We start from the raw sequence: 22,530 nt of genomic DNA, 5'->3' as shown, positions 1-22,530 counted from the left end.
GCTTCCATCAGCAGTCCCGCAGGATTCTAATGCCACCACCGTACGGCCTTTCCATACTTTGAGAGGCTGCCCGAACAGCCTTTCGTCTCATCAAGGTGAGAACAATTCCCTGTGTTCCATGAGCCTCTTCGCTTCCTGAAGCTTCTTTTCATTCAGCACTTTCAGCAAGGTGTGCCCCCTAGCTTCGCCTGGTATCTCCAAATGACGAATATCTAAAGCCTTCCCGCAGGTCTAGGTTCATTCAAACAGTCATCATCATCATCATCATCAGTCTGACTACGCCCACTGCAGGGCAAAGGCCTCTCCCATATCTCTCCAATTAACCCTGTACTTGCCAGCTGCGCCCACTGTATGACAGCAAACTTCTTAACCTCATCCACCCACCTAGCTCTCTGCTGCCCCCTCGTATGCTTGCCTTCTCTTGGAATCCACTCCGTTACCCTTAAGGACCGGCGGTTATCTTGCCTTCCCATTGCATGCCGTGCCCAAGCCCATTTCTTCCTCTTGATTTCTACTAGGATATCATTAACTCGCCTTTGTTCCCTCATCCAGATTTGAGTCAGATGTGGCCGAGTCAAATTAACAAGACGGTACACCCACGACGACCTACTCTGCTTTTCTTACTATAGACGCACTTTGCTAGATACAGGTGCTGGGACTCAAGCCTTAATAGATATTAGATGTGATGAGGGACAACAGTCCAGAAGTGCTCATCTCGAGTAGCCAACCTGGTGAACATCTCCAGCAATCATTGAGGTATGCCTTTCCTTCCTATCCCCCGGATATTACCTGTCTGTGGCCAGTTCAGGCAAAACTTCTCGAAATATCAAGGAAAAATACAACGGAAAAGGTCGCGTTCATAAGAAGAAGCAGACAGGACGACGCTGTCTACATCAGCATCGTCTTCCTACTTGTTGTGAACGCGTCCTTTCCTGCTGTTTTTTTTTTTTGATCATTCACCAACTGGCCCATCAAGCTGCGCTTCCTCACTACTGCAAATATATTCTGCAGTTAAACGCACGTCCTTCACTGGATACCAGAAATTTATAAACAGGCGTTGTTCATTAAATGCATGTTGAATCCAGCACAGTGCCAGCGCAGGTACGTTATGATGCTGAGTACTACTCCATTCTGGCCTCAATGAGAACTTCATCTGGATATAATATCGACGAACAATACAAAACCTCTCACCCGGACACTCTAATTCACACTGAAAACACCTATTTTGTTTGTTTGTTTTTAAATAAACCGGAGCTAGCTTTTGCAGTCAGATGAACACCAACGATCGCTAATATACACAAACCACGAAGCTATTCATGTTGCGATAATAAACACTTACAAAATGAATCAAAAGCATCCGGGCCACACGCCTAATTTGATCCTCACACATTTTAACATTCTTGAAATTTTCTTCACGACAGTAATGCAACAGCTGCAAGTAATTCTACAAATTCTCAGGCTTAGGAAGAAACAAGCTATTGTGAGGAAAGGAAAGGCACAAGCTTCATGGTAAACTTCCTGCGCACTTGCATGTGTTGCATTTGCATGTTTTGCAAATTACGAGCACAAGGCAATAACAGTACCAGATGCTCACTTTCTTTTAGGTGTTCTCGAAAAAATGCTAACGTCTCAGGCACTCAACAATCCAAGCCCCCAGCACAGACCGTCGCTATCTCGCAAAAACGACGCGAATGCAGTCTCGTTCGCACAATATTGGCTTCCAAGTAAGACTTTCAAGCGAGACTCGTATTCAAGCCGAAGGGTGTAAACCTCCGTCCTCACAGCTGTTCTTCCCTCGCCGTAAAGAAATAGTCCTTCATAACTGAAACACTCTAGTACACGGCGTCTGCCTCTTGTCTATCCTAGAGAATCTCTGTTCTTAATTGACAGAAAGGACCAGCCACCTGGGTGAGTTGGCACGCGTTTTTCGCACAAAGTGGAACAATGGCGACTCAAAGAAAATTTATTTTTGTTTGCCTTCCTCTAAAGTCAATCCTTTTCTCCTGCCCATGCAGCCGCCCTCAAAACAATCGTACGCGTGTTAGAAGCAAATCGATCGAAACAGATTCGAAAATCGGGCAGGAAAAGCGATTGCTTAATTAAGCCTTCTGCATCTTAACCTGCCTGCATGTGACGAAACAGTCAACTTCTAGCGCAAGAGGTTCTCAAATTCGCACGTTTGGAATATCCGGAAGTTATTATACGCTTCCAGAAGCTAACGGTGAAGGGTCACCATCTGCTGCGCTAAATACTACCATTGCCTTTCTCCGCTCTGATGCCAACACCCACCGGCTCAAAATAGCTCTCCGGTCATAGATCCCACAATAGCTGTCTGTTTCCTAGCCCACCACTGTTGTACTTCGTCCAGCAAAGACATCTTGACAGGCGTACATGCGCTGTACAGCATATTCCGTACCGCCAAGCCGCTTTCGTAGGCCTTGACAGAAGCGGGTGTAGGCACCCCGAAAGCCGCCAAGAAGGCAATGGCATGCACGGATTACCTGTCCGTAGGTGACGGCCCACAGCGAATGCATGCAAGCGGCACCTGCACCCCAGCTTTTCATTCGCAGCCAATGCACTCTCCGTTCTAGGGGGCGGTGATTAGTGAAAGGGGAGGCCGCGAAGGTAGGGGAGGGGGAAGGCAAGGAACTTTTTGTATCGCCTCGTTAGAAGCCCTCGCACGTCACCGTTAAGCGCCAGAAGCCCGAGATTCGAGAGAAGTCAACGTAAGACGGGAAACGAGAAAAAAACATGACAGCCTCCCCTGCATTTCTCACGCAGCCGCGCCTCTGGAAGTCGCGGGACACAAAGGAGACCCCCCGCCGAAGTCAACAAATAAACAGCATGACAAGTGAGCGTATTAAGCCAGCCGAGGCGGCGTCAATGACTGCGAGAATAGGCGAGACACACGTGGTCCTCGCCGGGATTCGAGCCGCCGTCGCATGGGTGTTGTTGCTGCTGAGCCTATCCGTGAGTATAAAACACCTTTTTATTGCTTTCGAGGTGAATATTCGCTGGGCACGTTCTCTGATTGGTCCCTCGGCATCCTCAGTGGCACTGTGTACCCGCAGCACGTGTCTGTGCTTGTCCAATCAGGCGCGAAACGTCACTAGTCCGGTGCATCAGTCACGGCAGTGATTGGTTCGCGGGAAGCTTGGCGGTGGCCCTGACAGACTGTCGTCTCTGCAACGAATGAACGGTGTCTAGTTTCCAGGCCATGCATAGTACCACCACCCAAGTGATTATACGTGTTAACTGCCAACGTTGACAACTAGCAAACAGTCGTCATTCGCCAACTAGCACTTGTATTCGAATCCTTATTTCTAACTCAACTAATGATGACGTTCCTCTGAACCTTTTAGAGATGGAGCAGCAGTCTTGTAACATCTGCCCACAAAAAGTACTTCCCAAGTTTCACTAAAATGAAGGGCAATAAATAATTTTTACACATTGTGAGCCTGGGACTGTGTAAGAATAAGATCGTAATAAAGACAAGAAAACAATAATATCTTTCGAAATATGCATGCAGACCTTACAGCAACAATTTCCGCCTAATGATTCCTTTCAGAACATGCGTACAAAGTTATCTGAGTGCAATGCCAGGAGCAGTCGCTTGTGTTATTATAAGTGATACGAATAACCTGTATCTAAACAATCTTCATCTGGTCGGCTCTTCAATCATGCGGACGGCGTCTTCCTTCCCCCTTGAACTAGGATCATGGTCATCTTTCGCGAGTTGCATCAACGACATTAACGAGTGATATGCTTGAAAACAAGAGCTTGCTTTACGAGTGACGGTGTGCCGCTTAGTTTTTTTTTTTTTCCAAGAGCATCATCTTCCCTCAAGCAGCTTTGGAAATTTATATGAGCTGGCACTGGCAAACGCTGAAGGCAGTAACTGCTTCATACTTTCAGTAATTAATGACCACGAACTCAAATAAGCTTATTGCATTCCAGATTTTAACAGCAGAAGCGTTTGAAAACGAAAAACGTGAGTTGAATTTTTATATTACCTAGTTATATACGAGTGCGGCGCAGTGAACCAAAACATGCCCTATATATATCCACAACGGCGAAAAAAGACTGCCGTTTAAACCCAGAGCTGATAAATCGGCTGTCATTGCACTGGCATTTAACGGGAAATTTGTGAGCGCGCAAAGTTGCGAACAGTCCTACAGTTACCGCGTTCATGCTCTTCTTGTTAACAAAGTCATGACCAAATTGGCCGAACACCTTTCTTACCTTAAGCTCACACAACCCAGAAAAGTGGTCGCTTTCTGTCAAAGTCTGATGAAAACGACCGCCAAAAGGATACGTGCAGGAAATACGTGTCGTAAGGCCAAATTCATACAGAGTAGCAACTTGAAATGCGAGAGTATGGTTGGTCTGTGTAGTTCGCCTCTCATGGTACTTTACTTTCATGCAGCCCTTCGGTCACTGTCGCCGTCTAGCATATATATACAGACCTTTCTTCGTCACAAGTTAGCCTCTCTACCTTCTATTGGAAGAAACCGGGGTAGCCTCGCTTCGTCGTTGCGTCAAAAGGTAACCTCCTGAGGCTTACCAAAGAAAGTTCAGTTCAAGCTGCCCCGTAATAGCCGGCATCAAAGCCTGATTATCAAAGACTGAAAACGCAACAAAGTTCAATAAAAAACAAAGCCTACAAAAAATTTGCTCCAGCTTCAAGAGGTGTAGCTGCGAATCGCGGAAAGACGCTATTCTCACAGCTTGCGACGTTGCCAAGATCCTGCGTATAGAGCTGAGCGCGTTGTGATCTCTTGGAGCCAGAACCTTCTTCTCTTTGAAATAGCTCGGACTGCTCACGACAAAAAGACGAAATACAAGCCACCGCTGAGACGTTTCGCAGTACTGGGCCGCTCTCCTTCTGAAGATAGGCGTACGCGAGTGTTAGACGCTCTTCCACGACCGAGTCGAATAAAACCCGCGGTTCCGCGCTCTGCTCTTTCAGCTCGCGTGTGCCATTGTGCGCGGTGTCTCCAGAGAACTCTCAAACCTAATTCATTTTACCAGAGCTCTTTCATGTGAGCCTATTTGTGTGCACTGAAAGTACGTGTTTCCGTGGAGGAATCCGGCGTAAAAAAGAGTGCTTCAAAACCATTACGACGCCCTGCGTGTTCCTCTTGACACCATACCCAGAAGCTGGACTGACCTGCAAGAGATATCCCTGTGGAGTCCAAGCTGGCGTCCAGATTGCAGCAGACACTCGCTCAAACCTTCCGGACCAAGCTGTTGGCGTGTGCAGTTCGGCGGGGAGAATTGTAATCTTGTGTGCAGTCTGAGCTCTTGTGTGTAATTCCTCAACTTTGCTTGAAGTCACACAACTGAAACGGAATTTCACTCGCGTGGTTTTTAAAGTGATCTTACACTATGGTGCTCGGATTCAGAATGTTTTGCCCGCCCGGATCTTACAGTGTATTGCGAGAAGTAAGTGCTGTCGATGCCGTGACGAAAACGAGTTCGAACTGCGGATTTTATAGAATGCGGTGTGTTCTTCGAGACCAGGGTGATCAACGGGTTGCGCGCCAGCCAGGGGATGTTCCCCTGGATGGTAAGTTTGAATCGTCCTTTCTTGCTTTCTTGTTTCGCTGTAATCGAAGCCCAAGTGATCGTTCTTCTTTGTCATGTTTGGGATTGTGAAACAAGAGAAAAATACTGTGTTCCCGACAAGCATACGCAACACATGGAGTGCCTGCCGTGAAATATGTAGGCAGTTGGTCAAAAGTTTCCAGGGCACAGAGTCGGGTTTCGAGCCAAGGAGCATGGCAGTTCTGAACATCCACGAAGCTAGAAATCTGCGGCATGCCCAGCATTCGTGGACGAAAATTTTGATTATTGGACTATTTAAGGCTACTGTTGTGTAAAATAGTAGGCAATGGTCCATTCTTCCGACGCGTACCAAAATCTTTCTTTTACAGTTTTCCCGTCGCTCGCATGGAGCAGTTAAGACTGACATTGAAAACCAATGGGCGACGTTTTTGACGATAGCAAAAAAGTCAATAGCAAAAAATTTCAAGCCTGCCGTCGGAAGATCTCAGGATATATTCAGTGTTTTAACGAAATCTTATATTATATGAAAAAAAATGCGTTCATAAAGTTTTTCTCGTTGAAGAAACCTTTATTCCGGAATTGTTGGGAATTTATCAAGAACACTCTGATATTCACCCCTAAGGACCTTCGTAGCCGCTATAAGTGCCAGGCTATGTTGCTCGAAATTGGACCCTATGTCCTGGGAACTTTTCACCTACAATTCACCTCCATGCGTTACGTGGGTGTTTCCGTGTACTTACAAGAATGTACACGTTAAACGCATCTGCAGCACATGCATAATTCGTATGCAGTCCAATGCATATTATGTAGCTTGGGTGAGACTGCTCCAGTGCTGCCACAGCAAACGTCATCTTATGCAAGCACTGCTAGTCAGAAAAGATTTCAAGAATGACGCTCAAGTGTCTGAACTTTGTGTATATGATGGTTAAGCACCGTTTTTCACGACGGTTGTAATGCTTCATTCTTAGACTTCTTAATGCGATTGCACTTAAGCATTCGTCTCACAAATAATTTTCGGCTTCTCTGCCACGACATTCTCTGGTTGGTCGAGAGGATCGCGACGTCATCAATCAGTACCACGTGACCACCAGTGGAACAATCATAGGGCACCGCTAGATTCTAAAATCTGAGGACACCTAAAGTTTGAAAATTACACCCGCCCCCCCCCCTTTAAAAAAGTTCCAAAGCAGCTCTAAAATCTTGGAAGTAAGCCAACATAAGATTAGCGGTGGACTGAGGTAGATTAACTGGTGGGATTAGTATAATTACATATGATAATCTAATGGTCTTACAACTTTCTAGAAGGCTATGACTTGCATACCGCATAAAGGCAACGAAAGCGGTTCCAACCGTTGTTTTGTTGGGAAAATCGTGAGAGCAATAGACGCTCACTGTAGACACCACAGCAAGATACTTAAATGCTATCGCATATTCTTGTTTAAGAATGTTATTAAGAAGGTCTCCAATTTTTTTATTATTTTCAGTCCTTGTCACAAAGGCCAAGCCAGATCTTCCTCGTACTGTTCACTCTGCTGCACCAGGCACTTAACGGAAGTAATAAATAAAACACGACTACATTGAATGATGCAGACGTCAATTTCAAGCCAGGCTACAGATTTAACCTAATGAAAATAGTCATTTATCCACACAAGATCGTACTGCCACATCCGTAAACCTCTGCTAGGTTTATGTTGTACATGATATATTACTGTGTGTTGGTGTGCCCTATTGTTTCGGAGTAGCGACTATGGCCCAACATGCGCAAGCCTAAATTTATACCAATAGTTGTGTGAAGGATGCTTCGGCCCGGGTGAATGGCCACACTGCTTTAGCGTACTGCAATTAAATACCACTCCAGAGGGCTTCACTTCAACAAATTCTTCAGTTAAGCGAACTTTTACAAAAACCCCTGCGGATACGCCATTGCATCAAATGAACATATATTTCAGTTGGACACATTTTAGCACACTGTAAACTTTGTTTAGAGGACATTTTGTGTCATTTTCACGGACACGATGAAATCTTCGTCCGCGAAACTTCGAACACTGCGATTCTGGAACTGCTCAATTTGCGAAATTTCGGAGCGCCATACTCTCTCTCGGGGAAATTCCGGACTCTACATCCGGTTTAGTTTTGTACGGCTGAGTTGCTGGCGTTTTGCTTGAGCAGTAACTGAACGTATTGCCTAACGCACGAAGTTGGCAATACTGAATATAAAAAAAATCAGCACAAAACGGTTTCATTTTTTTTAAAGAGCTTTGTGCATATTGCATGTGTAGAGTTTTCAGCACTGTAAAATAAATTCCATTAACAATACCCTAAATGCTCGAAACTTAGTTAAAAATGGGTGGTCGCCTGTCCGTTTCAATTGAGTGATTTTTTGATCAAATGAATGTATTCTTAAGTTTCCTTGAAGTTCGGTCAAGTAGTATTTCACTATATGTCGTAACTCAATACCTGCCATTTTCCTACCTGTGCTTAAGGATATCCATGTAGACTTAACACGTAAAGCAGGGCGCGGGGCTTTATCTGTGATCACGCGATGTCTATTTATTTATTTATTTATTTATTTATTTATTTGTTTGTACAATACTGCCAGCCACCTTTTCGTGGCCAAGGCGGGAGTGGGGTACAATTGCACAGTGTTTTGTCAACAACGAAAAAAGGGGAAAAAAAGGCCTGCAAGCAGGCAGAAAAATTTCTGCGGAACAACTCAAATAATAGGCGAGTAAAAAACACTTTACATTAAAATCGAAAAAAAAACTCTATTTATTCAAAAATGGGCAATGGGCACTGCCCTTACAAAACTGGTCTGTAGACGTTCTATAGACTTCTTATAGACTCTGTTGTCTTCCTATAGATATTTCTTTTTGTATAGTCATAATCTATAGACTGTCTATAGACAAGTCTACTAAAAGTGTATGGCCATAAATCTATAGATTGTCTATAGACTGGCTATAGGATTTGTATTGCCTATAGACTGTTCTCTGGGGTTTGTCTATAAAGAGTCTATAGATTTTATAGACATAAGTATATGGACAGTCTATAGACAGTCTGAAGAAATTTTTGTAAGGGTGGGATAGGCGCAGGCGCGGCACATGAGGGTGATGTGGCGGCGATGATAATAGGAGTACGGTATAGCCATGCCTGTCTGTCCCTTCTTTGCCAAAATATCTGGGAGTTCTTCCAATCAATACACGTCATCCAAAGACGGGCAGGTTGTAGCCATGCCGAAACGTCGTACGTTCTTCAGGTGCGACTTCTGGTGTACATCAACGGATCATCTCCGGCGACCTGCGGAGGCGCCATCATAACACGATGGCACATCCTGACAGCTGGCCACTGTGTCATGCGGTAAGGGGATACCTGAAGTTGTCTTTGACCAAGCACTATACACGCAGTCAGATGTGACTCGCCAATCAACAGTGCAGTATATGACACGCTTAGAGAAAACATGCACACCTATGAGTATGCAGATTGTATACAACTGCTAGTCTATAGTTGAGTCATTTTGTCGGTTTAAGTTTCGGGCGTGTTAAGTAATGCGAAAAAAAGACATACAGTGGAGGTGGACAGGTCTACATAACGTTTGCCCTGTCATCTGTCTAGTGGTCGTGTGTTTGCGCCCCACTTAACATGCTCATATACACAGCGTTTGTGCCGCGCACGCATCTCATTTTATGGATCCTAAAAGCTCCAAATCATATAATTAACAGAAAAAAAGGACATGAGGTTCCATACCATAGAACAAGGAAGGGGCGCGCTAACTTCCACTGAGCGCCAGATAAAAATCGTTTAGTGGAAGTTAGCGCCCGAGCTCTGTCTCTTCCTTGTTGTGCGCTGTGGAACCTCATATCGATTACCTACTAGCCCGAACCCCAACCCTTCTAAGAAAAAAAGGAGGTAACTATAGCAAGGACCTCTACGACTGGGCATTGTATTCCTTTCAAAGACAGATACTATATATGTCTCTCCTTCTACCTTTCTAATATTCTATGATGATGATGATGACGATGGTGATTATGACCACTGCAATAACAAGTTTTACGCAGTGGGTAAAAGCTGATGCTAAAGATGGAAGGCATATACGGCCGAACATTACAGCCCCGCTGAAGAAAGATGTCATTATTTTTCTTTGCTTCTTCCTGATGTCTGATATATGCTGACAACGACTGCGATAAGAACGGCAACGATTCGCACGTAGCGACCACAAGCTGATACCGAAGATCGAGGGCATTTACGGCGCCGCCGACACCACGTCGAAGCACGCGGTGAAGACCCGCATCGCGGCGGTGGCGCTGCACCCTCGCTTCTCGGAGGACCAGTACCACGACGACATCGCCGTGCTGCGGGTGCCCAAGGCGTTCGACTTCGGCTTCAAGATAAGGCCCGTCTGCCTGGACTTTGACCTGGGCGACCTGACCGGAAAGATGGTCACCGTGGCCGGATGGGGAGTGCAGAAGAGCAGTGAGTGACCCCAGCTTCCATATTTAACGCATCACTATATAGGCTTCAAACAGACCTTGTCCCACAGTCACCGCAGCCAGTGGGCTCGCCCCTTACAAAAATTTTCTTAGACAGTCTATATACTGTCCATAGACTTCTGTCTACAAAGTCTATAGACTCTCTATAGACAAACTCTAGAGAGCAGTCTATAGGCAATACAAATTCTATAGACAGTCTGTAGACAATCTATAGATTTATGGCCATACACTTTTAGTAGACTTCTGTCAATAGGCTTTGACTAGACAAAAAGAAATATCTATAAAAAGGCAACATAGTCTACAAGAAGTATATAGACTGCCAATAGACCATTTTTATAAGAGACCGCAGCTCTTCACACCATTATGTCCGCCCCGTCAGTGTACCGACCGATCTACTATGCCAGCAATCACCAACAGAGCTTAAATTTGGAATCTTGGTAAAGTCTAAAAATTAGGGAAACGGAAAATTATGGGCGTACGTTGAGAAACAGAAAGAGTAGATTAGACAAAGACAGCGAGTTAATCATATGCTGTAGCTCAAATCAAGAGAGAGTAATGGACTTGGGTTGTGCGTGCGTTGCGGCGAACTGACAGCCGATGACCCGTTATGGTGATCGAATGGATACCGTGCAAAAAGAAGGTTAGCGTTGATTGGTGGACGGTAAGCAAACAAGAATATTGTATTAGGAAATTCGCTGGTGCAGGGTGACCATGGTTGGGCACGTAAAGTGTGCTTGGAATCAATAGGGGAGGCTTCTGTCCTTCAAGCACCTCAGTTGTCTGATGGTTATGATGATATCAGCGTAGTGCCTTTTTAATAGAGAAAACAGATTGCGGATGCCGTCCAGATATATTGCATCCATATATAATTAACAAGGTCGAAGTATATATCAGCTCCCAGTGTGTGAATGCCTCCCCCCACCGAAACCCTCCCTGGCACTGCTTGGGAGCTCAGTTCTCGGTCGCTCTCTCCTCTACTTTTCTACCTAGCCGAAAGGGGCAAGACCGAATGCCCCTGTCCTCAGCCGTCCACATCGAAATTCAGAGCCCCTGAAGCTGTTGTGGCCACGCGGTCATTCAACCTGTACACATTGGGCTCAGTGACCAGGCTACGGTCCCAGCCCTTAAAACCAGACCTCAGCCTGGATCGACGCACAACCAGACTGTTCTTCGGCGCGTGCCTGAAAGCTGATCGTTACACTCTCTGCAAAAGAGCCGATCGCTCTCAGCGTACAGTCGCGCGTAAAAAAGATTAGTTAATTGTGAGACCCTTAGAAATATTCTTCGCTATGCTCACCGCGCTGCTGTTCTCCTATTTCGACGGTACTTGCCCATTGACGGCGATATAGCCTTGCATGAGAAAAGCGATGAACCAATCGTGACCGGCGAAGAATTCGCGTCACCAGGCGCGGTTGCAGGAATCCGCGAGGGGTGTCGCCACGTGTTCTTCACTTCTGCGCAATTTTCTGGCGTATCAAAGCTCTGTTCTTAGTAAAAATAACATATTTGCCAGGCGAAGTTGCAAGGATCCTACCCGCACAGCCATCCTGTTTGACAATATTTTCAAATTCACGCTCCCCCATCCTAACACCCTTCCCACATCACACCCTTATCCCCTTCACTGTGGCTTCCTCTTCGAAGCGAAGACCCTATTTAATCCACCCTGCAAATGACGACCGCTTTGACCAGATAGATGCAAGTTCTCTTATCGAAACGTTGGCCGAGCAACTGGGCCTCTCCAGTTCTTGTTAATAATAATAATAATAATAATAATAATTGGTTTTTCGGGAAAGGAAATGGCGCAGCATCTGTCTCGTATATCGTTGGACACCTGAACCGCGCCGTAAGGGAAGGATTAAAGGAGGGAGTGAAAGAAGAAAGGAAGAAAGATGTGCCGTAGTGGAGGGCTCCGGAATAATTTCGACCACCTGAGGATCTTTAACGTGCACTGACATCGCACAGCACACGGGCGCCTTAGCGATGGCAGTGGACGTTCAAGATCCCCAGGTGGTCGAGATTATTCCGGAGTCCTCCACTACGGCACCTCTTTCTTCCTTTCTTCTCTCACTTCACTTTGTTTTATGTTGTCAAGAAACCCATCTCCCTGCCATCTCTCTACCATATTTGTTATCACGTGACCCTACTGTATCATCCCAGCATGACTCAGTGTTCCCTTTTAGTGTAGTGTCCCTTTGGAAGCTCCAAGTGGCAGAAACTAATCTGGAGTCCCCAGCTATACAGCGTGCCTCGTAGACAGTTGTTTTTGTTTCTCGTTTGTTTGTTCTGGATGTGCGATTCTTCGTCGCCTTGTAACCCCTGCTTCACTTGCTTCTCTATGCAACCTACCAGGCCGGGGTCCCTCGGATAAACTGCGCTACACCAAGCTGCAGGTGCTCGAGCAGTCGGAGTGCGCAGAGAAGCTGCAGTCGTACAGCTTCAATAAGTCCAGCATGATGTGCGCCTACGCGGAGGACACGGACGCCTGCCAGGTGAGTTTAGACAGGTGCTTCGAAAAGAGTGAGTGATATACAAACAAACCTTCAAGTTGTCCGGTTGCTACGACGTGTTAGCCGCTGTCCAACGATATGTCAGGACATCCACCGGCTCGCGGCACGCATCCCGCAGCCAGTACGTATTGAGTGGGTCCCACGGGATCTGCTGACCTATCAAAGCCAGGCAGATTTAGCGACCCGCCTTGCGAATACAAACTCATCACCCCCTCGGCTCCTTCATTTGGGCAATTTTACTATCCTTTCATCAAGAAAGGAACTCCTCCGGCGCCGCACACGTGCTCTCATCCCTCCGTGTGCGGTAAACCTCCCCCGCGGTCTTACCCGTGCAGAGGAGGTCGCGTTTAGGAGGATCCGGGTCGGGGTTGCCCTCACACCAGCTGTCACTCGGAATGGCCTCAGTACCGAGATTTGTTTCCTCGGCCAGGGTGTCCGATATGTAAACACGAGGACATTGAGGCCGACATTCATCACTTACTGTGGGACTGCCCAGCTCTCAAGCCTACAAGGATCCGGCACCTGATGGTAGCAGGTCTTTCACCAAGCAACCCTGCTTCATACATTGCCTGGACGCAGGGACCGTACCATCGTTCTATACTGGACTTCATCAAATCAGCTAACCTTTTTTTCATTCATTTAATCTCTACTACATCATTCATCACACCTTCACCCATCATTGATGCCCTGGGCCAATAAATTTCGCTTAAAAAATATACAGACTAGGCAGCCATGTTTGTTACAAATAAACATTTGGAAGGAGCGAATGTTAGAAACTCCTGCGCAAGGATTGAGTATTTCACGTTGTTCGGTTCATCTGCCACACGAAACTTTCACAGCAAAGAAGCAGGGGCATCATTTTCAACGATAACTACACCGCCTCAGCAACAGCACAGCTGGAGAAAACATTTCCAATCGCTCCTTGAATAGTTTGTTGTCGCGCTGTTTTTGGCCGAAAGGTTCTGTTTCTACCTCTGCGAGCTGCGACGTCACATGAGAGTACGCAAAACCCCCACAAGTCATGCGCGCTCACAGCAGACAAAGAAGCAACGAATGCGTCACCGTTTTGTGAGCGCACATAAAGCGGCGGTTCTCTGTGCCCTCTTGTGACGTCAAAACCCGCCGAAACTATATTGCGCTACAATAAATTACTTATAGCACACTGAGGCTTATATCTCATCCCTTTATGTCACCACCAAGACCGAGAACATGGTTACTGCCAAGAAACATGAACTTTTAGCGTGCGCTGTTAAGGGACTCATGGGATCATGTACACCTCCCATCAAAAGTATACGGCCCAAAAGGTTTCCTTTTGAGGCCTGGTGCATGCCTCGTTATGCATCCTCAGTGACCCTAATCTATCGAAATAGGAATGGCTTCGCGTCCTCAATCCTCACAAGGTTTGGACTGCTAGATGTACTAGGGAGCCCTGCTAAACAGCTGAGAAGCAAACCCCTTGAGATGTACACTTTTGACGGGGACTGTACGTGTAAGGGGGTCGTGGTCATGTCTATAGTCACCTTACCTATTCATTGAAATAAATAGGCGACATCACCAATGTGATATGCTCGAAGCTCGTTATAACGAAACGGTTTATAACTAAATAATCGATACAACGAAGGAATGGCGATTCCTCTTGGAAGCTCGGTCAACACGGGCTATAATGAAGCTAAACTGTAACGAAGAAATCGGCGGGCCCCTCCAACTTCGTAATAGCGAGGTTCAACTGTATACGTAAATAATGAGACTTACTTAAATAGGTCACGTGACCTGGTCACGGGATTATTACGTAATTTAGTGGAAACGACACGATCTCGACACAAGCGCTTATTGATCCTACAAAAAGATATTTCTGTCGCAGGGCGACTCGGGCTCTGGCGTGATGTACCGCCAGGCCCACCGATACATCCAGGTGGGAATCGTGTCGCACGGCGTCGGCTGCGCGCAGGGCATGCCGGGAATCTACGTGCCCGTCAACGTCTACAAGGAGTGGATCCTGCAGACCATCGCCGACCAGAGCGCCTTCAAGGAAATCGGAGGCCGGACAGATGGAAGCACTTGAAGCACTCCGCCTGTCCTATATCATCGAAGACGCAATAAACGAAACGCGGCGCGGCTGTACAGAGAAACGAGTGTTTTTGCACAGCCACAGCTGTACAGGCACCGCTGGGCGAAATCACGTTGGGTTTCGTCCAAGCCTCGTCCCTTTCTCTCATTTCCCTTGCTTACCCTGTTTTATACGAACCGATGAGCGACCTTGCGACCTTGGGTGACCTCAACCGTGCGTGACATACGCCTACCCTGCACTCCTAGCCAAAAACGGCCGCCACCCAACCGAACCCCATACTAATTACCGTAATAATCTGTCTGTGACAGCACGAAGGGCACGACAAACCAGAATGAAAAGCACGAGACACAATGTTTTACTGAGAGCTGGATACTGCCCTGTAAGTAAAGGTATTTAACTATTTCCTTAAAGTGAGAAAATTGGCTGTATTTTGTGGGTGTTTTGTGGGTGTAAACTATCTTGGTACAAAAACTATTAGGTCTAAAATTTAATCTGATACATCAAAATGAAGCCAACTGAACAGACTTCTTAATAATATGAGCTTCGTTAAAAACTTCCATGCCTTATTATGAATCTTAACTGCGAATTTAAGGTTTTTAGATAGAATCTGAACAAAACTTACAAATATATGCTGGTATCCAAGAAGAAAAAATTCAAAGAAACTGGAAAAAGTCGCCAGAGAAACTTAAGGCTGCTTATAATAAGAGAGTAAATACTCAATGGCATCCACCCAAACACAGCCACACGGCTACAAAGAAAAGCTATACAGCATTTCTCAGAAACTTCGCTGTTAAACAAAAATTCTTCCTGGTCTGAGGTTCGAGCCCGGGACCACCGCTTCAAAGAATCAGTAGCTCTGCTAACTGATCAGTAACTCGAAGTGGGAACAGTGTTGCTCAAGTGTTTAGGGGAATCCCCCAAGGTGGTGTAGAAGACTGCTTATGTCTGAGAAGGAGTAAGCCTGCCTCTCACTTTCTGAGCGCAGTCACCGCGCGCTGCGGCGTGATGTAACCCGATGCCATGAAGCTGGCAATTCAACCTCTTTATGGCTCTACGCAGCCGCCGCAGCACTCCTTCTGATCTGCACGCTGATGTGTATTAAGATTTTTTTATGCGATAGCTAATAGGTTAATGCCCAGATATGCAGAATTGGGCTTTTTCTACCTCATAGTCATAGATCCCTGGGGGTCCTCATTCCACTTCTGACGCAGTGGTGTAACGGTTAAGCGGTGCGCCACTTCCTAACGATGGTAGGTGCTGCCACCGGTGTTACTTGTGCGATCCGAGTTGAACCAAGCAACCTCGGGCGACCAATCATTAATTTAACTACCACCTGCCAGGTTGCATACGGACGCCGTATTTTATGGGTACCATCGAGCGTCACCATACGCACACGTATTTTCGCTTAATGGATCAAGTGAGGCTTACCCCTTACTAAACACGCGTTCACCGTCATCGAGATAATTTCGATCAACTTGGTTACCCGAGCTTCCTCCTATTGGCGGCAGCCTGCGCTATGCCTCTCCGAAGTTACCGCAGCTTACCCGAGTTACTTTGTGGACAGAAAGCTTGTGCGAACACTTTCAGTACACGCCACGCATGAGGCGAGTAATGCGTACGCATTAATAAAATAAAGCTGATTAATTTTTCGCGTCTGCCGAGTAATAAGCAAAGAGGACATCACGCCACTGGAGGGACTCATGGAGGGAGCCTTAAGGTGGGGTTTAAGTGTGCTCCTAAATTCTTTTCGCGCTTAATATCCGGCCCTGCATATTACCCGCAGCCCTAGTTTGAACCGTCATGACAAAAGAAAAAAAAAAGAAGTCTTCCTCGTACATATATACCGGCAGTAAGAACGACAGTGCACTTTTATGGCCGGCAAAGACAGCTGACCCTTAAGCAAGAACAAAGTTATCTAGGAGATGCTCCCTGCAGTGTTCACTCTGACTGCATTCGACCACCTCGGTGCTTGTTAAGGAACTCCATGAGGCTGAACTGAATCCGAACCTCTCTGCTGCGGTGTCCCTCGTTGCTTATGTGCAGCTGCAGGACGTTAACCCTGCACACTGCCCCACACGCAACAAGCCGCACGCCATACCACACCCCTCCATACCATACCGTACGATACCATACCACACCATACCATACAATACCGTACAATACCGTACAATACCATACCACACCAAACCATACCATTCCACACCACACCATACCATACCGTACCATACCACACCATACCATACCATACCATAATCACAAAGTGAACAAGCAAGGGAAAACCTCTGGGTGCTTGCCAACGTTTCGACAAGAGTAGTTGTCTTGGTCGAAGACAAGACGAAGACGAGTCCACTTGTCGAAACGTTGGCGACAAGAGTACTTGTCTTGGTCGAAGACAAGACGAAGACGAGTCCACTTGTCGAAACGTTGGCAAGCACCTGAGGCCTTCCCGTCCCTTGTTCACTTTGAGATTCTCAAGAACCCCCTGATCAACCTCTCTCTACCACGGTTACCATACCATACCATATACGTAATTCAATCACGGTTGTAACTGTCATTTTTTGGAGCATTGTCTTTGCTGATAAGGTTTCGCCATGTTCTGGGCCATACAGTTCTTGAGCGCCATACCTCCAGAGCATGACATTCAGTCTTCAATGATCCAACGTTCGCAGACGATCTAAGGGAAGCTGTGCACTGCTTTGATGCAGACCATCCCCTCGGAAATGCGCGTAACCTCGCAGCCTTACTTTTAAATTTTTAGATCGCAATTTTCAGCGCGAAAGTGATACTTCATGACGTCTAACCGGCCCGTCGAGCTTGTGTGAAGCTTCACCTTGAGGGTGACCTCGGACAAACCATAAATAAACAAAATAAATATTGCCGTGACTGGGTGTGGAACCCGCGGCGGCGCAAACAGATTCACTGGCCACTGCACGAAAGCACTCTACTGTCGCCGCAGCCAATCACGCTTCGTGTTAAACTGCTACAGACTCTCGCGCTGTGCTTTGCACATCGTCGTCTTCTTCAAATAATACTACTATCGAACTAATATGCACTCTCTTGCGCTGTGGATTGCACATCGCGGTCTTTATCAACTAATACTACTATCGAACTAATACCGTGGCGCTCGACAGACAACAATGGAGTGCGCATTTGCGAGGAGATGGCTAGCAAAAGAGGATTTTTTTGCTGAACCGACCTGTCCAATTCGCACACGACTTAGAGTGGCGATGGTTGTGGTGGTAGTGGTGTTAATGTACAAGCGGGAGTAGCTTTACAGTAACCTGTCGGCAATTTCTCCGACTGAGCCACAGGTTTTAATGATTGTTTCATAAGACCAGTGTCCTCTAAAAACTTCAAGAGTGATTTTGACATTGATCGCGCTCAGCTCGGGAGCCCTCCAACATTCTAACGGAACGCTAAAACGTTCCTGGAACGTTCCAACGGAACGTTCAAACTCCTCACGATGCCCAGGAGTGCCTACTCTGGTCACAAAAACGCTGACACGCTAAAAAGAAATGGTTCACGTCACCCACAACAGTACAGTTTAGGCACATAGCTGAGGTGGCGCGGTGAAGCTGATGAATCCAACCCGGCCAATAGGCGGAGTTCGTGAGCAGGCGATGCAAGAGTAGCTCTGTCGCGCGACAAGCCTTATCTAATGCAAGGGATGTGCAGAACCGGCCGAAGTTTCGGACAGTGATGCACCGCGCACTAGCTGAGAGTGGCCTGCGCCGACGGTCGACAGGCACTTGCGACGCTAACGTCTTGAGAAACTTGCACCTTCTTCGGCAGATCGCGGCGTGTTGAGCGACGGTCATCTAACGATGCACCTAACTTTCAGTCACGGGCCTCTGTTGTCAGCGTTATGCAGGAGACGTCGCCTAGGAAAGCTACGGTGCAGTAGCAGCAGAATCCGCTGCTTAAAACGGAGCAGTGCAGAGAGTGCGTATGAATCGGTGATGGAAACGCTTCGGCTGGGGCGAGCGGCTTCCCGCTGGGGACACGCACGATATAGCCGTGAAGTAAATGATGATACTCGTAAGAGCAGACAGACAGAATTGTTCACATTTTCATGAGACAATGTTCTCGCAGTATAAGAGAATACAACGCATATTCACTATTTAGTGCACACCACAGGAGAAGGGAGGGGGGGGGGGGGGGGGGGCAGGTGCTGGAATAGTAAATGTCTCCCGTCACTCGACATGCTTGTTCTCGAGTAATAATAATTGGTTTTTGGGTAAATGAAATGGCGCAGTATCTGTCTCATATATCGTTGGACACCTGAACCGCGCCGTTAGGGAAGGGATAAAGGAGGGAGTGAAGGAAGAAATGTGTGTCGTAGTGGAGGGCTCCGGAATAATTTCGACCACCTGGGGATCTTTAACGTGCACTGACATCGCACAGCACACTGGCGCCTTAGCGTTTTTCCTCCATAAAGACGCAGCCGCCGCGGTCGGGTTCGAACCCGGGAACTCCGGATCAGTAGTCGAGCGCCCTAACCACTGAGCCACCGCGGCGGGTCGTTCTCGAGTCGACATCCTTACGTTTTGTCTGCTTTGCACGAGCTAACTCTGTTCGAACTACACCTTTGTGCAGCGGCGCAGGACGCTGGCACGGTGATGGTCCTGAGTGCCCTGAATACCGTGTCCCTGGAAGACGTGAGGGCCAGAGCCCCACACTGCGTCCTCTGGCAACAGGTGTGCATCCTCCGGGACAGGTCCCTCACCGAGTCCCTGGTCAAGAGGGCCGCCGCTCAGGGTTACGCTGCCATCGTTGTCCCCGTAGATGCGCCCGTACCAGGCGACGCCGTCTCCCAGTTCGCGTTCTCCAGCCGCCTTCCAGAGGGCGCCAGGTTGGCTTACGTTTCTAAAAAGTTGTCTAATAGAATAAACCTTTTCCTCTTGTTCTCCAAGCGGCCAGTTTTGGGCCGTGGTACTCAATAGTCAGCTTCTGGCAACTGCTTGAGAAGCTAACTGTTCGCACGTGAAGGGCACCTTGCAATCATGGAGTAGTAGTAGCAGTAGTAGTAGTAGTAGTAGTAGTAGTAGTAGTAGTAGTAGTAGTAGTAGTAGTAGTAGTAGTACTAATAGTAGTAGCAGTGGTTTATTTAAAATAACCTAAGTTAATAATAACAGTAAGATAATAGATAAGATAAGATAATAATAATAATAAAAAGGAAGGAAAAGATTTTACAGTGATAGCTGTCGTCGCCGTCGGCGTAACCGCTCGACTTGGGTGTGTTTAAGCCTGCGGATGGCTCTGTTTGGAACAGCCGCCTGCCAGTGCAGGTGTGCATCACGTGACCACTAAAGCAGTGGTCACGTGACTAAACGCATAAACTAAACGCCTAAACAGCTATCGCGGAATCTCGCGTTACACTCTCGTAACCGTCCCGTAAGTTTCTTTTTTTTTTTTGCTGGTCCCGGCATCTGCCATCGGTACGGGAAGTATACCTGAGCTGGGGCAACGGAAATAAAGGAATAGCAGGCAGACTGGAGAAATGAAATGAAAGAAGTGAGGGGACAGGAAGAAAGGATATGGGGAAGGAGGTAATATTTAAAATTATTCTATTTGCACAATAATATATGCACAGGTCGGGCGCGTGTGATGTCCACAACCATGGAGGGAACGCGATAGAATTTGCAAATTGATCCTAATAAGCTTTACAGACGGAGAATATATAGGTTCGTCCGGTTTAACAGAACTCGGAAGGGCAGCTTAGGCCTTCAACAAGGAAGCGGTTCTCGTCAGCATCCACCTATATTTTCCTTAACACCCCTGGAACACATTCGAGCGCACTCCTCCCGCATCGCATGCGCGTTTCAATCACCCTGCGTGTCAATTGGCCCGCTTTGTTTTTGAGGCTAGTGTCATCTAAACGCCAATGTGATATGCGCGTGGCTTCCTCAGATATTCGTAGCATTTATGCGTGGAACAAGTAATCTTCGGCCGTTCAAAAGAAAGCTGGATTTGGAATGAACTGGATTTGCAGGTACAGCTCATCATCGGATAAAAGTCTCTGCAACGGTGAAGCCAGCGTTTTTACTCAAACCATCGCGACAATTTCTTCCTCAGTGCCGTCAGATGTGATGTATTATGTGCAATAAAGACATCAGGGGTTCTGATGCTGACGTATGGGGGATAAAAAGTGTTAACTGCCTTCAAGGATTCAACATAAAGGAGCCACTCCTGCACCTGGATACTGTAGTTTGCTTCAAAATCACGCCACAGCCGTGACACGCTTTCGGAGCAGAAACCCAATCAGCACAAGTAATCAGTCCAACATTGGAAATGTATTGGCAAAGGCTGGCCCTGTAAAGTATCGGTGTGACGCCATCCATTGCCAATATTGGGCCAATTACTTGTGTTGCTAGGAAAATAATTCGATTGGTACAGTGGCCAAGAACATGCAAGCCATTTTTCAGTGAGTGAAAATAAAACCAAATACGAACAACCTGAAATCAACTGTTTAATGGGTAACCAGCGATAAAACTTGGCTATTTCATTAAGCGCTCCACCATATGTAGGCCAGGAGACCTTTTTCACCACGAATTCGCTTTTCACTGGTCACTAACTACTTACACCTCAACGATCGAGTCTGAATTTTCTAACCATTCGCTCTCAGTTTACAAACGCTGCGAAAGGCGTGGCCATCTGACCAAGCTGTTGGTCACCACGAAGCACGAAATGACAGGCACCCAAGCATTGGAAATGTATTCGCAAATGCTGGTCCTCCAAATTACCAGTGCGGAAGCATCTTTTTTACAATGTTCGGTCAATTACCGGTGCTGCTTGGGAATCTCTAGATCCGGAGAGGCTGCCTTTGGAAACTCGGCCTATAGCAACGTTTAACGCTAGAACCTTACCAAAAGAACCTATAATCTCAGTGTCGTTCGAGCACCTACAAGCTATTAAACTGGTTTCCATAGAGCTTGTCAAGGTTTGGCAGAATAATGATGCATACACAGCACTGAAAGTACTGGCATTTTTTTTACACTAACGAAGACTTTTTGAAGGAGAGAGCACGGAGAAGGCTTATTTGCCCTTAAAAAGAAAGCACGGAAGAATACAGAGAAACCTTTCAAATAAAGAAAGGATAGCAGTATCTTAATAATTAGTTTTTTAGGGAAAGGAAATGGCGCAGTATCTGTCTTATATATTGTTGGACACCTGACCCGCACCGTAAGGAAAGGGATAAAGGAGGGAGTGAAAGAAGAAAGCAAGAGAGAGGTGCCGTAGTGGAGGGCCGGAATAATTTCGACCACCTGGGGATCTTTAACGTGCACTGACATCGCACAGCACACGGGCGCCTTAGCGTTTTGCCTCCATCAAAACGCAGCCGCCGCGGTCGGGTTCGAACCCGGGAACTCCGGATCAGTAGCCGAGCGCACTAACCACTGAGCCACCGCGGCGGGTAGCAGTATCTTACATAAACTGTTTTCGGTTAAGTGGGCGTTGTACGTTTCATTTAAAAGCTCTTGCCGTATTATATACAATAAAGCGTAGTAAGCGATAGAAACTGAGCGTAGTACTATCTGTGTAAATATATCACATCATAGAGAGGAAACGGACGAAAAAATGTCATACATATCTGGAAACGGCAGCGCAGTACACTACCTTGACGCAAAAATCTTCGCAGCTTTGCCAACATGCAGGCTTCATATGCGAACCACACGAGCAGTGCCGAAACGCATCACAACTCTTACTGGAGCGGCATGGAGGTTCTACGCACGGCTACTCTCGCCGACAATAGACGCTTTTAGCATACCGGATACGCATACCGGTTTACCGGAACCCTCTCGCGGATGCGCAGAGGCATTGTTGGGGGTGAGGGGGAGCCACTGCACATGCGCAGCCGGCATCCGGTAAACTGGTATACGTCGCCGGTAGTACGTCTCCGGTA

The 22,530-nt window shown here is 46.9% G+C and overlaps 1 protein-coding gene across 1 annotated transcript; it reads left to right on the top strand.

The window, feature by feature from the left end:
• Positions 1 to 2,774: 2,774 nt before the first annotated feature.
• LOC144105600 (venom protease-like) lies at positions 2,775 to 14,632 on the top strand. The gene is made up of 7 exons (XM_077638721.1): positions 2,775 to 2,970; positions 3,958 to 3,991; positions 5,499 to 5,569; positions 8,822 to 8,922; positions 9,773 to 10,035; positions 12,402 to 12,541; positions 14,421 to 14,632. Exons 1-7 carry the CDS (start codon positions 2,845 to 2,847, stop codon positions 14,619 to 14,621), a joined length of 936 nt encoding a protein of 311 aa, XP_077494847.1. The 5' UTR covers positions 2,775 to 2,844; the 3' UTR covers positions 14,622 to 14,632.
• The last annotated feature ends 7,898 nt before the right edge of the window (positions 14,633 to 22,530 follow it).

This window comes from Amblyomma americanum, chromosome 9 (assembly GCF_052857255.1).
Source record: "Amblyomma americanum isolate KBUSLIRL-KWMA chromosome 9, ASM5285725v1, whole genome shotgun sequence".
Taxonomy (NCBI): Eukaryota; Metazoa; Arthropoda; class Arachnida; order Ixodida; family Ixodidae; genus Amblyomma; species Amblyomma americanum.
The sequence above is the reverse complement of the archived record's forward strand: the minus strand, read 5'-3'. Positions and strand labels throughout refer to the sequence as shown.

What these genes read in the sequence shown, in the direction of transcription:
- LOC144105600 (XM_077638721.1), top strand. Translation starts at nt 2,845, where the DNA reads ATGACAAGTGAGCGTATTAAGCCAGCCGAGGCGGCGTCAATGACTGCG. An exon ending in TGTTGCTGCTGAGCCTATCC is followed by an intron (nt 2,971 to 3,957) that starts GTGAGTATAAAA and finishes ATTGCATTCCAG; the next exon opens with ATTTTAACAGCAGAAGCGTT. An exon ending in AGGGGATGTTCCCCTGGATG is followed by an intron (nt 5,570 to 8,821) that starts GTAAGTTTGAAT and finishes TACGTTCTTCAG; the next exon opens with GTGCGACTTCTGGTGTACAT.